At 36.5% G+C, this 16,755-nt stretch overlaps 1 protein-coding gene across 1 annotated transcript in view; it reads left to right on the top strand.

The window, feature by feature from the left end:
- Positions 1–16,755, top strand: part of LOC129535598 (uncharacterized) — a 164,540-nt gene that overhangs the window by 15,169 nt on the left and 132,616 nt on the right. Inside the window, exons 5-7 of the mRNA XM_088836796.1 lie at positions 9,448–9,572; positions 10,011–10,099; positions 15,312–15,378. Of these exons, the coding sequence (XP_088692922.1) occupies positions 9,448–9,572; positions 10,011–10,099; positions 15,312–15,378 (281 nt within the window). The remainder of the gene's footprint in view (positions 1–9,447; positions 9,573–10,010; positions 10,100–15,311; positions 15,379–16,755) is intronic.

Below are 16,755 nucleotides of genomic sequence, written 5' to 3'. Positions count from 1 at the left end.
AAAAAAACCCCACAAGTTCTGTCTGTTTATAAAATTCTACTTTCATTTGCCTTTGTTGCAAAAGGCCTAAGCATGAGAATCTTTTAAAATTAAGTTATCTAAGCCTCAGCCTTTTCATGAGTAGTTTTGATGGAATGTTGATTAAACTTTAGTACAGCAATCTTGTTTGAAAACTTCAGAGCAAGAGCACTTTATTTTCCAGGTATCAAGAATAAACACTTTGAACTCTTTAGCACTGTAATAATTCTCCGAAAATGTCAAGCTCTGGTTTCCAAATTCTCTATGCTCCTAAAATGATGAGAAGTTACTGTGTGCACAAATGACCTTCTCCCTGAGCTACGTTAGAAGCTTATTCAGCACGGTGACCTTCCCATCCACAGACGTTACTATAAATCAATGATGAGGATGTCAGGTCCAAGTTCAGAGTTCAGTGTCATCATTTTCTCTTCTTAATGGAAGAGCCTAAACATTGTGGCTCCTAAGTTTTCCATCAAACTGAATATCCCAGGTATCTAACACAATGAAACATGTTTTTACTCCTTGTTATTGCTGATGTTTGTCCTCTGTTAACCACTGAGAAGTGACAGAGATTCTCTCTCTTTGTCTCTTTCCCACTACATGTCAATCTATGTTTTAAAACACATAATACAGTCAAGTGGTTGGGACAGGAGGAAAAGAAGATAAAAATTTCTAAATATGTTAAGACATTTTAGAATAAGGTAAGTGCATTATGTTGAGTTTAATTTACCTTACTGTAATCACTTTTTATCCATCACTGACTAATGAGTACTGAGATTTAGAGATGACCTCAGCCTTTATAAGGAAAGATTGTGACCATCAAAGCAAATCAAAAGATTGTAATGATTAACTAACAGATGAGGAAGAATTTTCATGTTTACATCCTATCCTATTAATGGTGATTATAAAGTAGAATCCATTATCACACTGAGGAGTGTCTAAATATTTCCAGCCTTTGTAAGAAGGAAGGTTTGCTGGTATAATTCAGCAGTCCTAATTTGCAAGGGATGAGTTTAATATATAAAACACTTAAACGTGCATAATTTTACTAAGACTACTTTGATTTTTTTTTTTTTAGTTTTTTATTATTTGTGGGTAGTATTTGAAGATATACTATTTTTAACTTATTTAAATAGTTCTATTTTTAACTTTTATTTTGAGAATCACTAAGTCTAAATGAATGAACATGATAAAAACTAGAGAAAGTATTTTATATAAATAAAATTTGCATTTACTGACACTATTGTGTATAGAAATTATTGACTCACTGCAAAAGACTCTGATGCTGGGAGGTATTGGGGGCGGGAGGAGAAGGGGATGGCAGAGAATGAGACAGCTGGATGGCATCACCGACTCGATGGACATGAGTTTGAATGAACTCCGGGAGTTGGTAATAGACAGGGAGGCCTGGCGTGCTGTGATCCATGGGGTCGCAAAGAGTTGGACACAACTGAGCGACTGAACTGAACTGAAGCACAAATTTTCTTAATATTTTCTCTAAATGTAACAATCCTCATCAATTTTATTGCTATACTCCTTACAAATTTATAAGCTATAATTTTGTGCTACAATAATTTTCCTTTCATTTTAATTATTTTATTAACTTTTGAAAGTAATGCCATTATTATAGTTTTAAACGTAGAGAAAGGTACATATAAAACAAATGATTCTAAGGACAAAAGGAAATCACTGCCACATGATAACCATTCCTTTCTAATTTTTCTTATTCCGAAACACCAGTATACTATCTTTTGCAATTAAATTGGATCAGATTTCATATAAAAATGTATATTTGCTTTTCAAAATTAACATTAGATATTTAATCATTTTCTGTGGCATTAAGGAATCTAGAAAACACTATTATAGTTGTGATATAATATATACCTTACCCATTCTGTTTTTTGTTATTTTGATTGTTTATAACATATGCCCTCATGAGTATTTGAAACCCAATAGTTTTATTAATTTATTCTTTATTTCTTGCATTCTTATTATTAATCCTGAGATGAACATCTCTGTATTTAGATTGCCATATAAATCTCTAGAAATATTAGCTTATTCTATTCCTACTAATTATGTATTATGGTGCTTCTGTTTCACTGCAGCCCACCAGTGTTGGAAAATATCATTTTCAGAACCTCTGTTTATTCTATAAGGTGGGAGTGTAATGTTTTAATATGGATCACCAACCTTAGCTTGTGTTATTTTCACCTCTGAGGTTTACACATGTGCACATAAATTCAAGGAAATAATTGGGAATACAAGTCCTTAAGAGTCTATCTACAGGGAAACATGTATGAGAGATGATTCTGCTTAGGGAAGAAGAAAATTTGAGGGAAAAAAAGGAAATGAGAAGAAAAATACATGTCTTTATTTAATACTGATCTAAGGCACAGCCCAATGCATCTTTTATTTAAAATTTGATAGTAAGGATGCATTTCTGAGGGGCCTAGGGCTTCCCAGGTGGCACTAGTGTAAAGAACTGGCCTGCCAGTTTTTCTCTCATACAGGAGATATGAGATACAAGTTCCATCACTGGGTTGGGAAGATTCCCTGGAGGAGGGCATGGAGCCCACACCAGTATTCTTGCCTGGAAAATCCCATGGACAGAGGAGTCTGGCAGTCTACAGTCCATAGGGTTATAAAGAGTTGGACATGACTGAAGCAATTTATCACACATGCAGGAAATAAATGGCTAGTTGAGACAAAGATATTCTTTAAACTTTTCTAAGAACATACAAACTTCTATTAACTTATCCTCATACACCACAATTTGAATTCATATGTATCATCTTTCCTTAATTTATGTATTTAATATTGTCTGTTTAGGGGTTTGCTGATGAGTTCTCTTTATTCATCTATTCTTGCAGCAATACCAGCTAGTATTAAAAAGCTTTCCCTAGGGTTTTATGAAAATACAGAAGGAATTATCACAATTCTCTTTCCCAGTGAGCTTAAGAAAACAATTTTATTTGAAAATTAATATATGAGGAGGATAAAAAATTAAATAGAATAAACTGTATATATTGACAAGTGATTTCTCTATCACTACATATCCCAGCCCTTTCTTCCTTTTGCAAGGTTTGTTTCCAGTATTATATCTGTCCTTTGTAAAATATTCTATGTATGTGCAAGTAAATATATGTATATATTCTAATGAGCATGCATATGTAAATACAATGATACAGATTTTTCAGTACATTAGATATTTTCCTATCTTCATCTTCCCTTTTGTTTACTTGTGCAGTATTAAATATTAAAGTTAATTTCCTCTGTGAACTCACATCTTGATTAATTTATCTAAATCTTGTTTTAAAAAATTTTTTCTGCTAAATATTTTTGTTTTTCCTTGAAAAATTCCACTATGTTTTGCTAAAACACTATTCAAAGAAATGTAAACACTATAAATTCATATAGTTATACTTAAATTCTTCCTAGAGCTACAATTAATAACTTCAAAAAACAGATTTTAATGCTTCTCTGAATTCAGTCTCTCGTTATTTGGGGTACAGTGGAGATTAAAATCTCTTACTGCCTGAACCGAGAAAAATAAATGCAGCACACCTGAGACTGCTCTCCTTACAATGGATTGCTCACAAGGCTGGACCTCGGCTAGTATCCATCAACCTGGCTCTCAGGTGTTCCTAACCAGCAATTAACAGATAAGGATGATTTGCTGTTTAGGCTTTTAAGTAAACATGGTTGGGGGAAGTGTGTTATGTAACTCCACTGAGGAAGGACTCTTGGAAGATTGTGCTGGACTTCACCCCATGCATCTTTTCATTTTGATGATTTTACCTTGTATCCTTTCATGATAATAAATATTAGCCATGAATACAACTATATGCTGAGCTCTGTGCATCCTTCTAGGGAATTACCAAGGACAAGAATGATCTTGGGAAACTGAACACATTCTCCCTTGCACTGGGTAGGGTCATGTAACTAGAGCTGACCACTATGTTGTTGGGAGTAGTATGGATCATTCTGGGCTGGAACATTAAATTATTAGTGTGAACACCACTTTGTTTCCTTGTCTCTCAGATGGTGAAAAAGATTATCCCAGAGAGTGAAGATTCTTTAAAGCTGATGTTGAGAATGAGGATGATGTAGAGCAAAGCGTCCAACTGACCCAAGCTGGAATCTACATTTAAAAAAATGAAATTGTTTTCAGTAACTGAAATTTTAGAGTTTTCTGTGATTACCACACAGCAGGACAGTATTGAATGATACAAATACTAAGTAGATTTTTGTTACCCTGAAAATAAGGTTATGTAGCATGAAGGGTATTTATATCAACAATTAATAGCAATAATTCCTTGTCATGCATGTAAAATTGCACTGCCTGTCACTCATACTTAAAATTTTAATGGGCATAGCTTCTTAGAACAGATTATCCTCTATTGCATATTTTGCTATTTTGTGACAAATAATATTGACAGCCTGGGCTAATTATTATAAAGAGTATACATAGATCAAAATATACTATAATTTATTGAGTTTTCTAAGAGTTGAGAAAACTTTCAGAATTAAGCATAGGCAGATATTTACAGTCAGTCACTTAATAAAATGATGAACTGAAGTGGCATGGAAGAATATGTTATCACTAATTCACATATTTTTCAAATATAAAAAGTGAAATTAAATTTTATATGAATAGTTTGATGTTATGTTATAAACACTGTGCTTAGGATGTGCATTTAGGTCATAAACGTGTAATTGATAAAGACAGCTTTTCCTAATTCATGTCTAAGGAATGTGATATTTTCTGACTCATTGGGAAAATTTGCTGAAAGTAAAGTTCTCTCTATAATTTTATAAGCAGGTTTCATTTAAAATTAACATGAATTTATTACAATGCCTTTATTCTATTTTATATCATAGAAAATTATGGTTCTATTTATGCAAAAGTTACAGAGATATATATTTAATTAACTTAGTAAATAATGTTTTTAAAATAACAGAATTAGTTTAGATTTACAAAAAATTATGAAGATAGAACAGAGAATGCCTATATATTTGCTTTATTTCTCCTAATTATTAACATATTAGTATCCCTGATAGCTCAGTTGGTAATGGATTCACCTGCAATGCAGGAGATCCAGTTCAATTCCTAGGTCAGGAAGATCTGCTGGAGAAGGGATAGTCTACCCACTCCAGTATTCTTGGGCTTCCCTTGTGACTCAGATGGTAAAGAATCCATCTGCAACACAGGAGACCTGTGTTCTATCCCTGGGTTGGGAAGATCCCCTGGAGAAGGGAAAAGCTACCCCCTCCAGATTCCTGCCTAGAGAATTCCATGGACTGTATAGTCAATGGGGTCTCAAAGAGACGGACACAACTGAGTGACTTTCACTTAACTTCATTAGTATATTTGTTATAATTAATGATATTGATATTGCATTCAGTTTTCCTTAGTGATTATCTAGTGTTCTGTACCTGGATCCCATATAAGATATTATATTATTCATTATGTCTTCTTAGGCTATTTAGGCAGTGATAGTATCTCAGAATTGGTGTCTTACAATATCAATCGTTTGGGAGACTCCTGGTCAGTAGAATGCCCTTGAATTGGGATTTCTTTGATGTTTCTTACAGTTAGACTGGGGTTATGGCTTATTTTTTTGACTTTTTTTTTTTTTTTGAGGAGAGGGGAGAAATATCACAGAGGTAAAGTATCAATTTCATTACATCATTATCTTCATATAATGCTACAAACTATTAACATATAATTGCTTGTGTTCACAGCTGATTGGGGTAGTGTCTGTGAGGTTTCTCCACTGCAATTTTTTTCTCCTTTACATGCCATACCTTTTAGAATTAAGTCACTAAGCATAGTCTTCACTTGAATGGGAGTTATGCTGCACCTCATCAAGGCCAGGGTAGCTAAATATATCATTAATATTTTAACTACAACAAAATACTTGGAAAAAGTATTTGCAGTCATTGCATAGTTGTTTTGACTACTAAAATGATTAATTTCTAAAGATAAAGTCTATTAGTAACTGTTCACATTTCCATTGTTGGAAATATTTTTCCAAACACTGAAATCCAATCCAGAGTTCTCCATACTAGATGGTATCAGACAACTATGCAAAAAAATCAATACGCCTGATGTTTTCCCACGGGGGTGGGGTAGGTAAAACAGGATTTAGATGCTCTCTGATGCTAGGAGAGAAGTAGACAAGCATCTGAGATTTTAAGCTTGAGATAGAACATTGGTGTGCTCTGAATATGTGCGTGTGTGTAGTAGCTTCAGTTATGTCTGGCTGTTTGCAACTCCATGGACAGTAACCCACCAGGTTCCTCTGTCCATAGGATTCTCCAGGCATACTGGAATGGGTTGCTATGGCCTCCTCTAGGTGATCTTCCCTACCCAGAGATCGAACCTACATCTCTATGTCTCCTATACTGGCAGGCGTGTTCTTTACCACTAGCGCCACTGGAAAGTCCGGTGTGCTCTGAATACAGCTGATGACAGTTCTAAGGAAGAGCCATACTGAGCATGAATGAATTAAGCTCATTTGTTTCTGGAATTAGAAAAATATTATTACTATATGTGATACAGAATGATGGATTTGTAACCAAATATTTACATAGAAACTAATTCTAAGTTAAAGAAACTAATTGTATACACATGCATATGTCATGTATGTGAAAATGTGTGTACATGCACACACATACACACACACACACCATCTACAGAGAGATTAGTCCATAATTAAGAAAATAAATTATTTCTTAAAGCTTGTGACAAAATTCCACAAAATTTTTCTTATGAGCCAATGAAATGTTCTGAATTTATTTATTCAATACAAATTATTTGTACTCAAGGTTAATTATTATTGATTGAAAATAATGAATCCCATGTATTCACATCTGGATAAGAATATCTGCTATTTGAAAGACATCTGCATATTAATATGATGGCTATGAAAAGACTATCTGGATTTCACACATAACCTTTACCTGTTAATCTACCTCAGTGTTTGCCTTATCCTTCCATTAGGCATCCATTTTTCTGGCAGTCATTTTCCTCCATATGCTTCAAATGCGCGTATAATCACATTGGCAGGGTATCCTCTCACCAGGTCACCAAATGATGAACTCTTCAGCTTTTGTACTCCCACCTTGAGATAGAGATTACTCATGTCTCACATGCATTTGGAACATGACCAATAGGGTCATAAATCAGCCACTCTTAAAATCCCTTTCTCTAAACATTCTCAGAACTAGCTGTGCCACTTTGTGTTGCCTGTAAGCCAATACTGAAACAGAACGAATATGATAGCTATTTCTGGTAGGAATGCCTATAAAGGATAAATTATAACAAAATGGGCAGTGCAGATTGCCTTCAGATCACAATATAAATATCATGTTGCTGAAAGGAGAGGAAAAGGAAGGAATGGGTAAGAAGTAATTCAGATAGCTGCAGAGTTCTAAGAATGTCTCAGGCAGACCAATGTGGAGTATTTAAGCAAATCCTGCTCATTCCAGGAATCCCACATCTGGCAGAAAGAGACCAGTACTAAAGAACCTGTATGCTTAATCATTAGCTGAGAATGGGGAATATGACTTTGGTAGGAATTCAATAGTAGATCTGCAGGTATGTGTAGTTCCCAGCTGGAGCTCTCAACTACTCTACAGTTTCTCTTAAGTAGTACATTGGGCAGTGCACTTACCATGACCCTCTCTATTAGGTATAACCCTCTTTTAAGATTCAGCTTAGGTATAACTTCCTAAAAGGTCATCTGGAACATCTTCCACAAACTGCATCATCTAGGTTAGGAATCTTTCTTCTATTCACTCTATACATGATCTTGTCCTAATGTCTTATTTTATTTTCAGATAAGCATTTACTTATTTGTAATACACTACGGAATGTAAAGGCCAGGAGTTATTTTCTCTTGATCTTATATTGCACAGAATCAGGCAAAGTTTATTACTGAAAGAAGAAGTGAAGGATAGATGTTATTTCCATTAGATCACTCGGGCTTCCCTGGTGGCTCAAACAGTAAAGAAGCTGCCTGTCAAGGCAGGCAACCCGAGGTTCAATCCCTGAGTCAGGAACATTTCTTGGAGAAAGAAATGGCAATCACTTCAGTAGTCTTGCCTGGAGAATTCCATGGACAGAGGAGCCTGGCAGGCCACCATCCAGGGGGCTGCAGAGGCAGACAGGACCGAACAACTAACATACACATGCAGTCACTTAGAATACACTTAAACCTGGAGATAGTTGCTACCCTTATTGACATAATTGTGGCGTCTGTGATGTGAAAGCAGTTCCGTCATGGAGCCAGATGATGACTCGAGATTAGACATATGCTGGTAAGTGGAACTCTGCTGCTGCTGCTGCTAAGTCGCTTCAGTTGTGTCCGACTCTGTGCGACCCCAGAGACGACTGCCCACCAGGCTCCCCCGTCCCCGGGATTCTCCAGGCAAGAACACTGGAGTGGGAACTCTACCCATAACAATTTCCTCACATAGGAATATTAACATGCATTTTGATTCACTACCATGAAAATAAATAATCTTGATTATAGATGGCTTCCCTGGTGGCTCAGAGGTTAAAGCGTCTGCCTGCAATGTGGGAGACCTCGGTTCGATCCCTGGGTCGGGAAGATCCCCTGGAGAAGGAAATGGCAACCCACTCCAGTATTCTTTCCTGGAAAAATCCCATGGATGGAGGAGTCTATGGGCTACAGTCCACGGGGTCGCAAAGAGTCGGACACGACTGAGAGACTTCACTTTCATAGATAACAAAGGAGAAGGCAATGGCAACCCACTCCAGCACTCTTCCCTGGAGAATCCCATGGACGGAGGAGCCTGGTAGGCTGCAGTCCATGGGGTCGCTAAGAGTTGGACATGACTGAGCGACTTCACTTTCACTTTTCCTTTTTATGAATTGGAGAAAAAAATGGCAACCCACTCCAGTGTTCTTGCCTGGAGAATCCCAGGGACAGCAGAGACTGGTGGGCTGCCGTCTATGGGGTCGCACAGAGTCGGACACTACTGAAGCGACTTAGCAGCAGCAGCATAGATAACAAAGAAAAACTATAGCCAAAATTCCATAAACGTGCTTGAATATATACTATTAGTTTAAAACCAAGGCAATAGGTCCAAAATGGAGTTACTTATGCTAAGTCTCATGTCACAAAATGGGAGACTTAAGAGTTTTGGCTCTCTCAGAAATGGAATCTTAAAAAGGTCAATCAGGAATCACCTTGGTGAGGTCATCTGCCTGAAGGACTCCTGCCATTCCCTAAAAGAAAGTAACTTTGTAATAAACAGCTCAGTTTTTGACTCCTTTATTTTCCTTCATGTCGATAAAAGTGTTTCATTTTGAACAGCTCCCCAGAGCACCTTCTATCCGCTAAATTGGATGTTGCCTGATTGGAATAGATTTTTGCTCACCTCAGTTTATTTCAATAGTTGTTAGTAACAACAAGAAAAGGGAACTGGAGACCCTGACAGCCCCGCGACCAATGAGCAATCAGATGCAGTACCTGTTTAATCCCAAGGGAGCTCGTGGCCTCTTCCGCCTCAGGAGGTGCTGGGTGAGACCCTCTCCAAGGCTCTGATGCTTTTTTCTTAAGAACATGGCTTTACTTGAGCGTTTCTTTTCCAGACTCGGTGCAGAAACTGGCTGGAGTTGAACTTGGTTCAACTTTAAAAATAGACCGGGCCTAAGGGTGGCCCGAGTCTGATTTAGAAAGTGGACCGAGTTCACCTTCAGACCGCAGACAGGTTAGAAACAGGCTTGTTCCGACTGACGCTGTATGAACCCAACGTGCGGCGTCAGGTGAACCTAATTTTGTTTTGAGGCTGAACAAGCACTTTAACCTTGCCCACGATAATCCTGAATTACAGCAGCCACAGCGGAAAATTTGTAGCGTAGCTATTTAGCTGTTCATGAGACGCCTCAAAGAAAAAGGGGTCTCAGCTGAGCACTCACAATAAAGAATAGAGGGAAAACTGATTTCCCTCCTCTTCAGCTACTTGTGACCAGGATGAACCCGCCGGCACACCCCACTCGCTCTGGAGTGTGCAGAATTCTGGGGAGACTGGCAGAAGACAGCAAAGGGTAAGGATTCTTATCAAAGTCAGCTGTCCTAGGTCTCTATCTGTGGTGCCTGGTTGAGAGAAGAAGGGAAATTTTCACGTTGTCCTTTCCTTTCAGATTGGCAGGCTAAAGGCCTGTGTAAGAATTCAGTGTTTGAATCTTGACTTGTGAATTTGCTTTCGGGTACCCACTGTTTGTCGACCTGTTCTCTCCCTAGGGCAGACATTGCCTTCGGGTCTCGTTTTGTGTCCAGAAAACTTAACTTTCTGCCTCCCTGGGCACTCAGGTTGCTGTGTGTGCATGTAGCTCCACTGTCCAGTTGGGGGCCCCCCTAAATATGGCCAGACAGAAATGTGGGTTTCACTCCTTTGGTGGCCCAGGTCATTTTGTTGGCAGCCCTCGGTAGGACTGTTCGAGTTTTTCTTTCGGTTGTCTTTTGGTTGCTGTGGATCTTGGGAAGGTAATGTCATATGAGCCTCTTTGGAAGTGCCTCTTGTGTCTGTGGGGTTGTGGAATACTGCCATGGAATATGTGCTGTCTATTCTGGCTGACACCTGATAAAGTATTTGAAAGATTTTCTTAAAATTCTTAATATGCCTCAGTTTATCTTTTTAACAATAGATAGAGAAGAGAAAGGGGAAAGGAGAGGGCAGAGAGAGAAAGGGAAAAAGAGAAGAAGACAGAGGGAAGAGAGAAAAGAGAGAGAGATTAGAGGTGTATATACTCTTTCAAGAAAGAAAGAGGTGTCTAGGGTCAGAATCAAATAAGAATCTGAAAAGGAAGGTGGTAGAAACATGAACAAATGCAATGGCTGTCCTGTGGCTGTTACCAAAACCTGTGCCCTAGAAAACTCAGTCATATATAGTTTGTTGATACTCAGTAACTTCCCATTCTTTCAAAGCACTTCCTATAATCATAAAGGCTTGAAAAAAAAAAGAACTCCATTTCCTTTCTAGGGGGATTCTAGATAAATTCTTACAATTAAAGGAAATAATTTGGAACATGAAGATATATATGGAGAATAAGTATTCCTACTACTTTTAGGACACTGTTGTTACGTAGATCAGCCATTTCAGAACCTCAGAAGCATATTCTACCTCTTCCAACATGTGTGAAAATCTTGTTTTCTGTACTAAATCTCTCTTTTAAAAGTATCTGCATTGGTTTTTGTTTTCCTAACTGCTTCATAAATTATTATAGTATTTGGTATAAGAAATAGTTGCCTAGAAATCTGAGATTATTTACTTAATTGTGTATATGTGTGTTCAGTCATGTCCTACTCATTGCAACCCCATGGACTGTAGCCCGCCAGGCTCCTATGTGCATGGGATTTTCCAGGCAAGAACTCTGGAATGGTTTGTTGTTTCCTTCTCCAGGGTATTTTCCAGACCCAGAGATTGAACCCGTGTCTCTGGCATCTCCTACATTGGCAGGTACATTCTTTACCACTAGTGCCAGCTGGGAAGCCCATGAATTAAATTAGGTTTAGATTGGAAGGTGTAATAGATATGTTACTAACAGACAATGGTATACTGATCGTTTATGGCATGTTGTTTCTGTTATGAAACTAATTATTTAACTTATCGCCTTTCAAGGCAGCACTTTGGGAAGCAAATTGGCTTTTTTATTGGGTTACTATGAAAGAATAATAAACATGAGCACAAGTTTGATGGCTATCCTTCTGCACAAGCGAGTGTGCAAAAAGAAAATTAAAGACTCAAGATTAGAAATACACAAATCAGAGATCAGAGAATTTCTTTACTACTGAATAGGATATCTTATCCACTGTAATCACAGGGAGCAATGATCTGAAAACCAGACTCAGGATTTGATCTTGTGGTTTACAGAATTAACAACACATTGAATTCAAAGTATCACTGGGTCTCTTATTTGAAAAATCAGGACCTTTTTGTAGAGAAAGTAAGAACCTGAAATTCGGAATGAGAGAATTTGAGAAAATCATAATGACTAAGTAATTTGAAGTCTCAAAACACTGAGTCCCCTTGTCAACAAAAGCAAGCTTTCCTTCTGTTTTTGGGGAGGTTAGCTTCTTCATATTCAGTAAAGACAACTTAGGACAGATACTGACCTTGGGGAAGGGTGGCAAAACTTTGGGATTATGAATGCTCATGTATCTTAAGGTTGTTAGAACAGGAAATAAATATCACAACACTGGATAAAGATAAATTAACAGTAGTGGCTTACATTCAATAAAGATACTAGGCAGTAATGTGAAAGAATTAATTCAAAATCTTAGGCAGCTAGGAATTGAGTGTTTGTCATGTGTGACAGGCTCAGTCACACCCTACCAATATAAATTTGAGCGCTCATAAGACATATCTTCATTACTGATGTAGTAAAAAATATATATCAGTGAGGAGAGCCCCAGCATTGTAGAAAAGTCTGTAGTGGCTGTGTTATTAAAGTTAAAAGTTACAGTGGTAGATGTTGTTGTTGAGTCACTAAGTCCTGTCTGACTCTTTGTGACCCCACGTACTATAGCCTGCAAGGTTCCTCAGTCCATGGGATTTTCCAGGCAAGAATACTGGAATAGGTGGCCATTTCCTTTACCAATAGTAGTAGATGTCAGCCTTGAAATGAGTTTTCCGGGGTTTGTGGGGAGATGATGTGACCCTGGAATCCCATAGTTCAAGCAGCAGAGCTTACATACCAGAGAAACAGTAGGCAAATTACAGTAACATACAGCAGAGCAAATTGAGGCATTCGGTGATATAATTTGTTGACCTTGTTGTCACTGAACTGTCTAGTAAACTGTTGTTTAATCTGTCTACCAGAAATTCTAGATCTGTTGGAAGAGACCTAACATGAATTTCCATAATGGAAAAATCAATGTCCCGCATTAAATTTCCAGATTTGAGCCAGTTCACACATGCAGTTTGCCTTAAAAGATGTAAAGATTGAACCTCCTTTAGGGACTGTATTGCAGTTTTGCAGCAAGTGAGTGCTCTAACTATTTCTCCTCAGCTTCCTTAAAGAAATACTTAACACTTAAGATGATGACTGTGCTTCAGGTGATTTCAGAACAAAACAGGCTGAGGCTATACACTGACAATAATCCCTGGGTACCCCAAACACCAAGGTGACCTGTTGTCAAAGAGGAAAATTATGAAGGTCTAATAATCAATAGAGTTGTGACTGAATCCATTTTACAATAAGTCTAGATGGCCTTTGATTTACCCCGAGTTCCTGAATATATAGTCTTACTCACCAACTTGCTGAAGGGACAGTTGGCTTTCAGACACATACAATAATGCCAGTGTCATAGGAAAACACAAGTGGAAACTACTAGATCTTCTGTTACATAGCAAAATAGCTAAAATCAAATATTACACTTTTTGGTACTGGTTGAGAATAGTACCACCATGATATAATTACAAAATAATAAAGAGTCTGCCTACAATGCAAGAGACCTGGGTTCAATCCCTGGGTCAGGAAGATTCCCTGGAGAAGGGAATGGCAACCCACTCCAATATTCTTGCCTGGGGATTTCCATGAACAGAGGACCCTGGTGGGCTACAGTCCATGGGGTTGGAAAGTTGGACATGACTGACCAACTGACACTTTCACTTTCACAATTATAAATATAGATTTTAAACAATGAAAGAGAGGAGACAGATTTCATTCTAAGCAATGACTATTAGATTTATACAGTCTTAATACCTTAGCCATAAGCCAAAAGTTATTACTAAGGTATAATACCTTAAAAGCACTAAGTGGAAATTAATATCTATCTAAAATTAGACATGTGGCTAAATATTGAAAAATAGAAATAAAATATATTTTAAGCCAAAAAATAATAAATGTGTTTATTACCAAAATGCCTTAACAAAAGCTATTTCTAAAGAGTGGCGTTCAATCAGATAGAAAAGAGACTAGAAGAAAGCTATAGATACAGAAGGCACTGGTAAGCAAATAACTCGAGGAAGGGCAACTTAAAGTAATGGCCTAAGGCTGCAAAATAGGACTCTCTTTTAAATGCTTAAATCTGTTACCTTGTAAACAATTGGTGTAGAATGAGTATGTGTATAAGAGCCATCTTGTCTCATCCAATATAATATCGGACATTAAGCAATTTGTTCACCCTCCACAGTTTCATTCTATATACAATTTTTCAGTTACTATTGAGTCTGACATTTTCATACCTGTGAACTGTCATTGAACACTTCAAATTTCAACTAAAGTGCTTTTATTTCCTTAAAGATCTTGTTTGTGTTTTTCCTTAAATTATCAAGGTCTAATTTTCCTTCTTGTTCTAATTGTTCCAGGTTTAAATGCAACTTGATAATTTTACTTTTACTCTCTATTTGTTATATACTTTTTTTTTCATGCAAACAGAAGATAGTATTTGTAAGATACTTTACACATTTAATAGCTTTACAATATGTATTTTAAATTGACCTTTTTCTGTTCTCCCAAGTCTAACTCACTTGGCATGTTATTCATTTCTCATTGCCTTTCCAAACTTATTTGCCAAAACTGGTTTAAATGAAAAAAAAAATCACAACTCAATATTACATCAGAACTGGTATTCAGAAGAGGGAAAATATGCACATAGGTCCTACGGCAGAATGGAATATAGCATCATTGGAAAGAATACTGTCTGATTAATAGGGCCCTTGGGCTAAGAATGGTTTAAAAGTGGAGTGAGAGAAGAAAATCTGACCTGAGAACTTATGTCTGAAAATATGTCTAGTTCTGTCATTTCAAAGATTACAAATAAGCAGTGAAAATTTGTAACTATTTCAATAAAAAAAGAAGAAAATGTATATTCTACTGTTAAAATGTCAATGTTATTGGCCTTTTAACAAAGGGATTGTGTGTTTATAAACTGAAGGAGAATTTATTACATAAAGTTTCGGTTGGATACACAAAGTATGAGTTTTCACTAATTTGATACTATAGGTGCATAATTATAATAATGCCTTGAGTTGATTGCTTTGGACGATGGATTATGATGTGTCTAATTGAGTTGGATCCTTTAGATAAATTCCATTAATTTGACTTACTTAACACTAAAGATTGTGTAACTCAGGATTAAAAAGGTATTATTATAGCAGTTATTACAATTTATTCCAAGACATATATCATTGCATTTACTGGAGAGTGAAATACTAACCAGGACAAAAGATCAAAGGTACAATAAGAGCAATTACTTTCTCTTGCACAAGGGCTAGTGAGAATATGAACGTAACTATCACACTTCATTCCCTAGATACACTGAGTTGCAGCAGGGCCACGGTTGTATATCTGAAATGAAGCATTGCCAGATATTTCACACGGTAAGGTCTTACATGACCTGATAAGTTATTAAGGAAACCTCATAAACTTACATGAAAGATATATTGAGCAGTCCATCTTTCATGTAGAGTATTTGGAATTGAAATATCAGCATGCATCCTGATCCCTGATCTATGGACAGGCTATCAATTATATAATCCAGGATATATTTCTCCCACATGCTCAGCAGTGCAAGTTGTTTTTTCTTTTTTCTTCCTCCTAATCAGAGATGTATTACTGAATGACAATATTTGAATAGCATACAATTATATAAATCTTTGTAAAATCATACCCTGGAAATGGCAGCTCTTTCTTCAATGCCAATTTCATAAAGAGACAAGAACAGATTTAATCTTGAAAGTTTTAATCAAATCTGTGGGATGTCCTTAACCAGGCTTCTTTACTTGTCAAATTACAGTCCTGCTCTACTATTCCTGGAGAGCAAAGTACTTGATTCCTGTGGTTCTTAATTGTCTCTTTCCAAACTTCAAAGGAAAATTAAAGCCTTTTCATATCAGTTGAGAAATATAAAATGTAGGCTAGATGAACTAATAAATATTAATACCATAAAAAGCACAGCAGCAGGAATAAAACACTCATTTAGACTGTGCACCATTTAAATGCCATCTTTTAATTTTTAATTTATTTTTTTATTGCATGATAACTGCTTTACAGAATTTTGTTGTTTTCTGTCAAATCTCAAGGTGAATTAGTCACAGGTATACATATATCACCTCCCTTTTGAACCTCTCTCCCATCTCCCTCCCTCTCCTACCCCTAAATGCCATTTTTTAATATGTGTACTTTAATACCTTGCAAAAAGTCATCTTATATGTGAAATAAATTATCTTCATATGAGAACCTTAGGCATTTCTGCAAATGCTCTAAAATATTATTTTGTGAGGACTTGGCTTCCCTAAATAAAATATTAGCTGTTTTATTAGCATAGTTTATGAAAGTTTACATTCTGAATGTGTGCAAATCTGAATATTATGAATCCAGTATCCTCTATGGTCAATGACAATGACTAATAAGAATAACATAAAGGCAGTGTGATTAATATATGATTGGCTTCTGCCAGTTTTATCAAGATTACTTCCAGTATAAAATATATAAAATCACTTTTGCTCTTTTGGTTAAGACAAATGCCATATGATTTTGTCAAGGTAGATATATTTGATTTTTACTTTATGAACCTTTACTGTTTTTTATTCTGATATAAAAAATCCACTCCTTCATAGAAATAATATTTACTTCACTGGCAGTGAACAAGTTAGATACAATTCCTTATCTTGTGGGAATTATACTTGGGTGGAAATAAGAAACAATAAACAAATAAGACATACTAAGACAGGACATGAAGCAGTATTGGAAAAGAA

This window comes from Moschus berezovskii, chromosome 6 (assembly GCF_049115385.1).
Source record: "Moschus berezovskii isolate FMDL1 chromosome 6, NW_MosBer_1.0, whole genome shotgun sequence".
NCBI lineage: Eukaryota > Metazoa > Chordata > Mammalia > Artiodactyla > Moschidae > Moschus > Moschus berezovskii.
The sequence above is the reverse complement of the archived record's forward strand: the minus strand, read 5'-3'. Positions and strand labels throughout refer to the sequence as shown.